Source organism: Ranitomeya imitator, chromosome 3 (assembly GCF_032444005.1).
Source record: "Ranitomeya imitator isolate aRanImi1 chromosome 3, aRanImi1.pri, whole genome shotgun sequence".
NCBI classification, from domain to species: Eukaryota; Metazoa; Chordata; class Amphibia; order Anura; family Dendrobatidae; genus Ranitomeya; species Ranitomeya imitator.
Genome location: NC_091284.1, coordinates 572,096,863 through 572,109,442, shown reverse-complemented (window position 1 = coordinate 572,109,442; position 12,580 = coordinate 572,096,863). Strand labels below are relative to the sequence as shown.

Here is a 12,580-nt window from a genome sequence, read left to right as displayed (position 1 = left end):
CACGTAGATAAACAGTAGACAGTGCATGGTTAACCCTTTCCTCCCCCAGACCCTCCATTATCTGCTATGATGGAGAATTAGTTACTTTTTTAGTAAAGCAGTAAACCCTGTTAAATTCTATGTAACACTCAACATAAATCAAGTTGAACTAATAAATAGAGGCCACTGGAACAATACACAACATATATGAAATACACTTACTATTAGAGTCTGAATCTATTTCTTTATCTCTGTCCGATTCTTCATCAGGTGCAGGTATGCTTTCTGGAGTCATGGGAACATATCCTACATCAGGAACATTTGCTGAAGATACTTCTTCACAACAAGCTTTCTCCTCGCCAGAGGCCTTCTGCTGTGGTGGCAGTAGGACTTCCTGCCCCTTGTCTTCAGGCAATACAGGAAAATCTGGCACGCACCGTGACGAAGAACCTAAAATATTGAATGGTAAAGACGTGTTCCTGGAGTCAAGCATAGGAATCTCCAATGAATCGTATAATACAGGACTAAAACTCCATGGAGATGAATTACTGCTCTTAAGGGAAGGTTGTAAAGAGGCCGGTTTGTTAATATTGCTGGATGCACGTGTATCCCATGATTGGAAGAGATTTCTCTTGGCCTCGTGCCAAACCGGTTTTTTGTGGTCTACTTCGGTTACATTTTGTTTGTGACGTAGCCGATCCAGGTTTGTGATAGAAACAAAATTATGGATTATGGATTCACCACTGCCATCTGTAGACCTGAATAGCCCAGAGCTCGTTTGAGATCTACCAGGGGGAGTTTTCTCTTCATTCGCAATAACAAAGGGTTCAACTTCCTCATCTGAGCGGCTAACTGCCAGAACCTTGGCTTTAGGTTGCTCTACCTCAACCACATTTTTCTCAACATGCCTTTTCCTGCTCAAGCCCATTTCGTCTTCAGCAATAACCTCCTGAATCGCTTTCAGGGTTCTGGGCGAGACACTGCCATCTATGGCCTCAACAGACTCGGATGAATTATCGGAGCTTTGTGTTATCCCACTGACATGGAGTTCCTCATCAGAGATGCTCTCCATCATGGCTTCTTGTATAGCAAGAAATGTTCTTGGGGATGGTGGTGCCTCATCTGGAACATTATCCTGTGCCTTCTTAGGTTTATGAGCAGAAGCTAGCTTCATATCAAGGTAGGTTTTTGGTGCATCATTAGAACTACAGGGTATTTCTCTCTCAGGCATATTATCTTCCTTATCTTCTGCTTTTGACTGAACTCCTAGAAAGAAAAAAAAGAAAGTGGTAAAAACATTTCTATGCAATTAATGTTAAAAATAACTAGAATTACTAAGATTAAAGGGTTTGTTCAACACAATATTTTATTGCACAAACTTGCCTACTGAATGCCCCACTTCTGCTGGTACCTCCACCCACCGTTATTCCTTGCTTCCTCTACCAGTGTGGAACCCCTGCAGCCACTCAGCAAACCCTGATTGGCTTAAAAGGGAATCTGTCAGCAGGTTTTTGCCATGTATGGTAATATGAGAGCAACATAATATAGGACAGGCAACCCCGACTCCAGCGATGTGTCATTTACTGAACTGCTTGGTACAGTTTTAACCCCTTAATGACAGCCAATACGCCTTTTAACTGACCTTGCATATAAGAGAATAGCCTCCCCATACAGATAACAATACAGCATCTGTCGGTTGTGCACTATAGCTGACAACTTTCTGCATCAGCCACGATCAGTGTTTGCACCGTCCAAATCTGTTTAACCCCTTAGATGCTGCTGTAAATAGTGACTACATCATTATATATGGTTAACAGAGTGTGGGGGCTTCCTCTTTATCTAAATTGGTGCCCTCAGATCATGATTGTGTGGTCCTGATGTTTGCCGTGGCAATTCATGACCAAATAGCGGCCTAAGGGTACTGTCACACTCAGCAACTTTCCAACGATCACGACCAGCGATACGACCTGGCTGTGATCGTTGAAAAGTCCTTGTGTGGTCGCTGGAGAGCTGTCACACAGACAGCTCTCCAGCGACCAGCGATGCCAAAGTCCCCTGGTAACCAGGGTAAACATCGGGTTACTAAGCGCAGGGCCGCGCTTAGTAACCCAATGTTTACCCTGGTTACCATTGTAAATGTAAAAAAAAAAAAAAAAAACAAAAAAAAAACACCCACTACATACTTACATTCCGGTGCCTGTCACGTCCCCGGCGTCCGCTTCCCTGCACTCCTCCTGCATCCTGTGTCAGCGCCGGCCGTAAAGCAGAGCGGTGACATCACCGCTCTGCTCTGCTTTATGGCCGGCGCTGACACAGGATGCAGGAGGAGTGCAGGGAAGCGGATGCCGGGGACGTGACAGGCACCAAAATGTGAGTATGTGTTTTTTTTTTTACATTTACAATGGTAACCAGGGTAAATATCGGGTTACTAAGCGCGGCCCTGCGCTTAGTAACCCGATATTTACCCTGGTTACCAGTGAACACATCGCTGGATCGGCGTCACACACGCCGATTCAGCGATGTCAGCGGTGATCCAGCGACAAAATAAAGTTCCAGACTTTTAGCTCCGACCAGCGATGTCACAGCAGGATCCTGATCGCTGCTGCGTGTCAAACACAACGATATCGCTATCCAGGACGCTGCAACGTCACGTATCGTTATCGTTGTAATGTTGTTCAGTGTGAAGGTACCTTTAGAGTCTGACGGCTGTAGTAATCTGTTCAGAAGTTAGAGGCATTTAGGTGGTAAAAATACACATTTTCATTTCGGTCATACCACTTTCCATTAATTCCTGTAAAGCACCTGAAGGGTTAATAAACTACCTGACAGCAGTTTTTGATATGTCAAAAACTATGACAGCATATGGGCTGTTTTTAAAATGGTATCACGTTTGGGGGTTTCCCAATATATGAGACCCCTAAAGTCACTTCAAACATGGATAAGTCCCTAAAAAATAAATTTAGTAAATTTCCTTGAAAAAATTAAAAATTGCTGCTACAATTTTAAACCTCCTAAAATGCTAAAAAAATAAAATAACATTTTACAAATGGTGCTGATGTAAAGCCGACATGAGGGAAATGTTATTTATTAATGTTTTGCTGTGGTAGGACTATCTGGATTAAAGGGATAATCATTCAAATTTTGAAAATTGCTAATTTAACATTTTTCTCAAATTTTTGATATTTTTTATAAACACAAAACATATTGACCTAAATTTACCATTATCATAAAGTATAATGTATCACGAAAAAACAGTCTCAAAATTACTGGGATTTGTTGAAGCGTTGCAGAGTTATTACCACATAAAGTGACACTGGTCAGATTTCAAAAATTTGGCTCCGTCACTAAGGGGTTAATCCGTTTAGAATGCAGAGCTGTGTGTAATACTGCCCACACCCCTGACTGTGCAGTGTCAGCAAGCTGCTAATCAGTGGTGAGGGCAGGGTTATAGATTAACCGGATTGGTCTGCACATGAGAAGTAGTCACGTAGTGTTCATCTCCTGCTGATAACACACTCATTGTATGTAAACCACAACACAACCCAGTAAGGCCTCTTTCACACTTCCGTCTTTTAGCTCCCGTCGAAATCCGTCGATTTTTGAAAAAAAACAGGATCCTGAAATTTTTTTTGCAGGATCCTGTTTTTCCCCATAGACTTGTATTAGCGACGGATTGTGACGGATAGCCATCCGTTTGATCCGTCGTGCACTGGATCCGTCGGAAAATCGCTGAGCGGAGAAAACATTCAGAGGAACGTTTTTTCTGCACGTCGGGGGGGGGGGGGGGAGGAGGGGGAATAAATAAATAAAAAAAATTAAAAAAAATAAATAAATAGCTCACTGACGGGTCCTGCGCTGCCCGTCACTGGCTACAATGGAAGCCTATCAGCGCAGGATGCATTGCTGACTGTTAAAAACAGGAATCCAGTGGCGTATCCCGTTTTTCTATTCTGAGCATGCCTGGAAGAATTTTCTAGTCAGGACAATCTCTCTCTCTCCACAATTTTCGACATTCAAATTCAGGCAGCGCCTAATTCAACGCATCCGTCAAAAAACTGGATGCGTTACATCCGTTTTCCACTATTTTTCGGACATCCGTTGATACGTTGCAGTGACGCATTCTGACGGAAGTGTGAAAGAAGGCTAAGTGACACATAACTGGAATCAGGCTCTCAGTGACTACATTATGATGCTCACAGATTACATACTAAAAACCGGCAGAGAGATTCTCCAAGCCAAGCCATTCTGTCAAGGCTGGAAAAACAGTTTCTTCACTCCTCCTCCTCCAGAATGACATGGCTGCAGACTACTGATTGACTGCAGTGGGCACATGTCCCCCAGTGGAAGAGGAAATGAGGACACCAGCAGGGCCCCAGGGAAGTGGTGCGGAGGAGTGGTAGGAGTCCGGCAGGTGAATCATTTTTTTTCTTTCCTTAATTTTTAAAATTAATATTCTGGTGTCCAATCCTAGGGGTGGTCTCAAAGAAAAATCCCCTCATATTGAGGCATTTGGATATCATAAAGGTCTTCTGCTCAGACATAATGGACGGTTTCTCTGCAAATATGGCTCTCATAGTGGCAAACCTGAGCCATCCTTCTACTACACAAGGCCCCCATTCATCTGAATGATCACCAAGCAATAATACATCATTTCTTCTGCAGCACCAATTGACTGACTGGCACCAGCTTTCCTGAGCAAAACTAGCTATTTGCAAGGAGCGGCAGACGCATTTTCAAGAGGTTTAATAGATTAATAAAAGCATTTGACTTTCACCATAACAATCAAATGTAATGCATTAAAATACATTTCAATTTGCAAAAGCAGTGCTAAAATTAATAATAGAATTTGATCATTTGAAAGTTGAAGACAAACCTAAGGTTTACAATATTAATGAGGTCTGTGCAGTAATGCGGAGAATCTCCCTTCCTACAACCTGATGTGGTACAGCTGGCGCAGTTCCTACCAACCACTCGCTGCCCTGTGTACTTATACCTTTAATTAGAATATAATGAGACGTGTCCTCTGAGACCAGACGCCGCGTTTCAACCTCTTTCATAAATCCACCTTCTGTTTCAAACTGAGCGCGGACCTCCCCGGTGCACTGCTGGTTCATCTCTTTCCGCACATCATCGAGGCACCTGTTCAAGTTATTTTTTTTCAGCAATCCTTTCAGCTGATACTGGGAGAAATCACTGGAGTCCTGAAAAGAAGGCAGAAGAGCATCACCAAGGCAGAAGATGAAGACTGCCGGCAGACTGAACAAACTACTACTTTAAGGCAAAACAATATGGATACTGGAAATCATCTACTGTTATGTGTTTTACAACCGAACCAGAAATGTATCCAAAACACGGCAACATTTACTTCTAGTGACCTAAGGGCACTGGCCTCATTTTGTAAGATTCTCAAGATGCAAGGGATTTTTAGTGTTTATTGTTTACTGCTTATTGTCTTAGGATTTGTATTGGCCACCTCTGCAACCTATTGTATAGAGCAGTGTTCCCCAGCATCCATGTTTTCAGGATTTCCTTAACGCCCAGGTAATAATCTCCTGTGCCATACTCACTAGATCCTGTAAACATGATCTGTTGGTGGCTATTGAGGACTAGCATTGGAGGACACTGGTGCAGAGTATGTGAGCGCTGCTCTGAAGCCAACTAGATCGGTGGGTTCTGACAGATTCAGGGTCACAGCTTTTTTGAGGCTACAGACTCAACGCTGTGTCTTGTCGGTGCATGGGAGAGTGCACATCTCCATCCAGCAGCACAACGATACCACTGATCTCAAAGGTCAGTCTTTAAGAGAGCACTGCCACTAGAAAGAGGGGAGGAAGGGGAGCGGCGAACTCCTGAAGAAAAGAGTAACAACCCTTTTAAAAAACCACAATGTGAACAAGGCTCTAGTGTAAGGCCATGTTCACACAGTGCGTTTTTTACCGCGGAACCGCGGCGGTTTTGCCGCTGCGGTTCCGCAGCTGTTTTCCATGCAGGGTACAGTACACTGTACCCTATGGAAAACAGGACACACTGTGCACATGGTCCGGAAATTGTAAAAAAAAAGACGCGCTGAATAGCTCCCGGAAAAAAGAAGGAGCATGTCAATTCTTCTTCCTGAACCGCAGCGGTTCTGCACCCATAGACCTCCATTGTGAGGTCAAAATCGCAGTAAAACCCGCAGATCAAAAATATATCTGCGGGTTTTACTGCGATTTGATGTGCAGAACCGCTGCAGCAGGAAGTGCGGGGGAGCGGGCGGAAGTGCGTGGGCGGAGTGTGGCTGCCCCCCCGTGCTCCGATCCCGCCCCCCCGTGCTCCGATGCCCCCCCCCGTGCTCCGATGCCCCCCCCGTGCCCTAATCTCCCCCCCTTATACTTACCCGGCGTCCCGGTGTCCGTCCGGCCGTCTTCTCCCTGGGCGCCGCCATCTTGCAAAATGGCGGACGCATGCGCAGTGCGCCCGCCGAATCTGCCGGCCGGCAGATTCGCTCCAAAGTGCATTTTGATCACTGAGATATAACCTATCTCAGTGATCAAAATAAAAAAATAGTAAATGACACCCCCCCACTTTGTCACCCCCATTGGTAGGGACAATAAAAAAAATTAAGAATTTTTTTTTTTTTTTTTTTTCACTAAGGTTAGAATAGGGGTAGGGTTAGGGGTAGGGTTAGGGGTAGGGTTAGGGGTAGGGGTAGGGTTAGGGGTAGGGTTAGGGGTAGGGTTAGGGTTAGGTATTTTCAGCCATTTTAGCCCTAAAAAGCTTCCTAGGAAACACACAGTAAAAAAAGGATAAAAAAACGCATCAAAAAACGCATCAAAAAACGCATCAAAAACGGACAAAAAAAGGACCTGCGTTTTCTGCCAAGAGCTGCAGTTTTTTAAAAAAACTGTCCTGAAAAAAAAAGGATGGAAATCCTGAACGTGTGAACATACCCTAAAAGTCTGATTAAAAGCCTTTCAAGGATATCTTTAACGTAAACATAAAAATATTTTGTTTAATAGGCTTTTCATCAGATCAGCCACCAAACGTCCATACAGTTCTACAGCAATTTCAGGATTCCTAAAAATACACTAAACTGGGTCAAGGAGAATCAAGCAACAATCCATCAGAACAGACGGGATGACAATTTTGGTTTCCATCCAGCTTCTTTATGTCTTTATCTACCAAATAAAAACAACTATGTGTACGGATACTTCTGATGCTGGACACAAGCCGTATATTCCCTACACACAGCCGCAGCACAAACAGACACTAGAGTCTGAGGTGCAAAGGTGACGTGCCCAAGTGCATGACTCCGGATCATATAACTATTGGGCAAAGAAAAGGGAAATGTCACGTTTGGTTGGGTCAAGTGAAGATACAAAATCACTTTATAAAATCTGTGTGTGTGTCCAGATCGAGTAACTAAGAAATACTAGAAAATTAATCCACACAGAATTATGGAGACAAATGTGTTCATAATATAGCCCCTTGTCACGTAGCCTATTTTTTATTTTTTTTCCCCCAATTTCATTTTATTCCCATAAATACTTTAAATCCTTCATTTGACATAGCTGCATAAAGGCTTGTATATTGTGGGATTACGGTACTTGTATTCTTTATTTTTTTTAATAGCACCAATTCGTCAACTATATAATGTAGTCTCTATACTCAGACCAGTGACTGAAATTGGGACACTGCCGGGGGCAATAAAGTTCATTTTCTCCCTGCAGCGGTCAGGGAAGTGAGGGCCCTAGGCAGGTTAATAACACTATTAAAATGCAGATTAATAGTTTTTTCTGGTGACCGGTTCCCTTTAAGTAAACCGTATGTAACACCGAAAAACCAACCTTCACACCAAGGCCATGAGATAAAAAAAATATATATCCTTTATTAAACACAATACCCAGGGCATAAGACAAAAGGTGGGCAACCCAGAGCAAAAGTTCCATAAATAACAATACTGGTAAGAACAATATGAGCCGGCAAGTGCCAATGTGCAATTAATCATGTACATACAGTGGGGCAAAAAAGTATTTAGTCAGTCAGCAATAGTGCAAGTTCCACCACTTAAAAAGATGAGAGGCGTCTGTAATTTACATCATAGGTAGACCGCAACTATGGGAGACAAACTGAGAAAAAAAAAATCCAGAAAATCACATTGTCTGTTTTTTTAACAATTTATTTGCATATTATGGTGGAAAATAAGTATTTGGTCAGAAACAAACAATCAAGATTTCTGGCTCTCACAGACCTGTAACTTCTTCTTTAAGAGTCTCCTCTTTCCTCCACTCATTACCTGTAGTAATGGCACCTGTTTAAACTTGTTATCAGTATAAAAAGACACCTGTGCACACCCTCAAACAGTCTGACTCCAAACTCCACTATGGTGAAGACCAAAGAGCTGTCAAAGGACACCAGAAACAAGATTGTAGCCCTGCACCAGGCTGGGAAGACTGAATCTGCAATAGCCAACCAGCTTGGAGTGAAGAAATCAACAGTGGGAGCAATAATTAGAAAATGGAAGACATACAAGACCACTGATAATCTCCCTCGATCTGGGGCTCCACACAAAATCCCACCCCGTGGGGTCAGAATGATCACAAGAACGGTGAGCAAAAATCCCAGAACCACGCGGGGGGACCTAGTGAATGAACTGCAGAGAGCTGGGACCAATGTAACAAGGCCTACCATAAGTAACACACTACGCCACCATGGACTCAGATCCTGCAGTGCCAGACGTGTCCCACTGCTTAAGCCAGTACATGTCCGGGCCCGTCTGAAGTTTGCTAGAGAGCATTTGGATGATCCAGAAGAGTTTTGGGAGAATGTCCTATGGTCTGATGAAACCAAACTGGAACTGTTTGGTAGAAACACAACTTGTCGTGTTTGGAGGAAAAAGAATACTGAGTTGCATCCATCAAACACCATACCTACTGTAAAGCATGGTGGTGGAAACATCATGCTTTGGGGCTGTTTCTCTGCAAAGGGGCCAGGACGACTGATCCGGGTACATGAAAGAATGAATGGGGCCATGTATCGTGAGATTTTGAGTGCAAACCTCCTTCCATCAGCAAGGGCATTGAAGATGAAACGTGGCTGGGTCTTTCAACATGACAATGATCCAAAGCACACCGCCAGGGCAACGAAGGAGTGGCTTCGTGAGAAGCATTTCAAGGTCCTGGAGTGGCCTAGCCAGTCTCCAGATCTCAACCCTATGGAAAACCTTTGGATGGAGTTGAAAGTCCGTGTTGCCAAGCGAAAAGCCAAAAACATCACTGCTCTAGAGGAGATCTGCATGGAGGAATGGGCCAACATACCAACAACAGTGTGTGGCAACCTTGTGAAGACTTACAGAAAACGTTTGACCTCTGTCATTGCCAACAAAGGATATATTACAAAGTATTGAGATGAAATTTTGTTTCTGACCAAATACTTATTTTCCACTATAATATGCAAATAAAATGTTAAAAAAACAGACAATGTGATTTTCTGGATTTTTTTTTTCTTAGGTTGTCTCCCATAGTTGAGGTCTACCTATGATGTAAATTACAGACGCCTCTCATCTTTTTAAGTGGTGGAACTTGCACTATTGCTGACTAAATACTTTTTTGCCCCACTGTACATACAAATAGTAAAAGGTAAAAGTAGCATATATAATTACCGAATGGAGCGCTCCTGGGGACCCACCACACCCGACGCGCGTTTCGCACCGAAATGCTTCGTCTGGGGGTGGTTAGGTGCCGGCCAGCAATCTTATTTATATCCAAATGGTCCAATGGGAGCAATACTAAAATTATAATGCGATAGGAAACTGCTGTGAACGCACGCGTAATATAGGTAGGATGCCGCGCCGATATGTACCTGCAGGCTATGAAATAAAACCGGAAGCACCGTAATCCGAACTGGCGCTAGCGTATTACCTCATGGATCTCACAGATGTGGGGCCGCAAGCCGGAAATGACGAGATGTCACGGCGGAATATCCGGCTCGACACTGGTAGTGATAACATCCGCCCATAGCAACCAGCAGGCGGCGCCAGGTATGACGAGCACACGAAGGGCGTGACAAGCACATTGAATGGAGACCCATAGAAAGTGATCATAGCCGCCGTGACACATCCGAAACGCCTCCACTGCAGCCATGGAAACGATAAACGTTAGATGGAGGTATACGTAGGTAATCATGGCCGCAGTGACCCATCCGGTACGCCTCCACTGTAGCCATGGATATGATAAACATTAGGTGGAGGTATACATAATGCGCAATAGAAACAGCGCTATTCAGACAACAGGCGCATCAGAAAGGGCCCCATAGTAGGTGATCATGGCCGTCATAACACATCCGGTGCTCCTCCACTATAACCATCGTAACGATAAGCTTTAGATGACAGAACATTTAATATAAGGCGCAATAAGGAACTGCGCTGATCAAACCACCATAGCAGGTAAGGAGGAGCCCGCTGTATTCTCGGCGCATCGCAGGTGGTCATAACAATCATAATTTTTTACAAATATTTAGGTTTGTTTCTTGTTATGCATTATTTATGTCTTATATTTATTGACGTGTTCATTAATATATATTTTTCCTTAATAGGATTCATACTTTCACTTCGCACTTTGTTATTATATGATATTGTCATTTAAGTTACCGTTTTTTTTTCGTGTCTACTGCCGGTTTACTTTCGGGTCGTCGCCAATTGGCGCTGTACTCTTATGTGGGCACGGTCTGCCGATGTAGCACTGTTGATGTGATTATCACTTTTCCCGGTCCACGGTGCATCGCCGTGATTGTTATGACCACCTGCGATGCGCCGAGAATACAGCGGGCTCCTCCTTACCTGCTATGGTGGTTCGATCAGCGCAGTTCCTTATTACGCCTTATATTAAATGTTCTGTCATCTAAAGCTTATCGTTACCATGGTTATAGTGGAGGAGCACCGGATGTGTTATGACGTATTTAGTTAGAATGACTGCCTGGGGGGGGGGCAATATCAGATGATATGACATCAACTTCCTAAACTTCAAGACGAGTGGAGCCCCCATCTATTCTGGCAACACCTGGCTAAACAATCAGATAATATACATTTCAGACAATTATTGGAAAGCTTTGTGAGAGCTGCAATATTAAAAGGAGTTCCTGATGATTTACCAATATACAAATAGAATGTTTGCGACATCGCCATTTTATTCATTATGGTCCATGGAGACTGTACTAATACACATGCAGGTGGAGCCATCTGGTGGCATGTTATAGAATATTTCTATGAAGTTCACCACCAGTGATGAGCGAAAATGCGTTACTGTTCAAGACCCCGCGGCTGCATGTTCAGGTATCACCTTATCAGAGCACGTTCGCTCATCACTAGTGACCAGACATGTTATTTGCCTTTTACGCGAGAAAAAAAAAAAAAAAAAAGTTTCATGTAACTGATAGATTTAGGCTAATTTTCAGATAATATTGGTATAGGAGACAGACTGGACTAAGGTGTCTTCTTGCTTATAGGAATTTAATCCTTTCTAATAGTGTATTTTATGTATTGTGTATGGCCGATGAGGTTAGTATACATACCTCCGGCATAGCTTCATAAAAAGTCCTCCTACGTTTCGCAAATTCCTTCATGTCAGTCAGTATCTCATGCTTTACCTCCGCAGGCAGGCTACTAAAGTCCTCAGAGTCTATGTCCACAGAATTAGGATTAGCCAAGATTTCATCCTATACGTACAAAACACTAGTTACATACAGATCGCATGGGAAATGCAAGACCACGACACTCTGCAGTGAGGTCTACACGTGCCAGCAGTGTCCTGTGAATGTGGAGAGCAGGTCGGCCACAATGAGACAAGGCTAGATTTGTGTAGGATATAGTAACCCCTCCAAACGCAGTCACTGGCTCAATCAAAGTGTCTAGAAAAAGTACTGCATAAAAAAAAAAAAAAAAAAAGTACCTGAAGTAGTCGTTTTTGATTCATGCGTTCTTCCCATTCCTTTTCTTCTTCCTCTTCGGAACTTTAAAAAAACAAAACACAAAAAAAACCCAGGTGAATCAACTATCAGTCTATACATAACAGGATTTATTGGGGCGTTTCCTGACTGTATTGGGAAGGGAATGATGAATGGACTGGAGCTTTGGAATTCTATCAGGCTTCTTCTCTGGTGAATTGTCGCACAGTATGCCAGTCACCGAGCCATCTTCATATACACAATATATCTGGTTCCGCAGCTCAGTACATGTTAATGGTGCAGATCTGCAAAACCAGACCCAGATCACAAGCACAAGTAGAAGAATTCATGACAATTGCCAACAGGGCCGTGAGGCACCACACAGGAACAAGCCATTTTATTTTCAACAGAGCGTCCAAACAGGTGGAGCCACAGAGATCACATACTGATGGGCACATCCTGGGTGTAGGTCATAAAGTTGTTTAATTAAATAAGTTAACTGGATAGTGGACCCCTGGACCTCCAACTATACTATGTTCCAAATTATTATGCAGATGATATTTTTCTCGGATTTTCCCAAATGGTCATCATCCGTTAGAGTATATATCGAATTTTATTGAAGAAACCTCCCAATGATAACAGTATAATCTCCAAAATGAATAAAAACTCAAAATGCACTGTT

At 43.2% G+C, this 12,580-nt stretch overlaps 1 protein-coding gene across 2 annotated transcripts in view; it reads right to left on the bottom strand.

Annotated features, from left to right (window-relative positions):
• Positions 1 to 12,580, bottom strand: part of ERCC5 (ERCC excision repair 5, endonuclease) — a 92,813-nt gene that overhangs the window by 56,559 nt on the left and 23,674 nt on the right. For both annotated transcript variants that reach the window (XM_069757960.1, XM_069757959.1), the window contains exons 6-9: positions 11,904 to 11,964; positions 11,527 to 11,670; positions 4,973 to 5,180; positions 202 to 1,245 (exon numbers count right to left, since the gene is read on the bottom strand). In XM_069757960.1, coding sequence (XP_069614061.1) covers positions 202 to 1,245; positions 4,973 to 5,180; positions 11,527 to 11,670; positions 11,904 to 11,964 — 1,457 coding nt within the window. The remainder of the gene's footprint in view (positions 1 to 201; positions 1,246 to 4,972; positions 5,181 to 11,526; positions 11,671 to 11,903; positions 11,965 to 12,580) is intronic.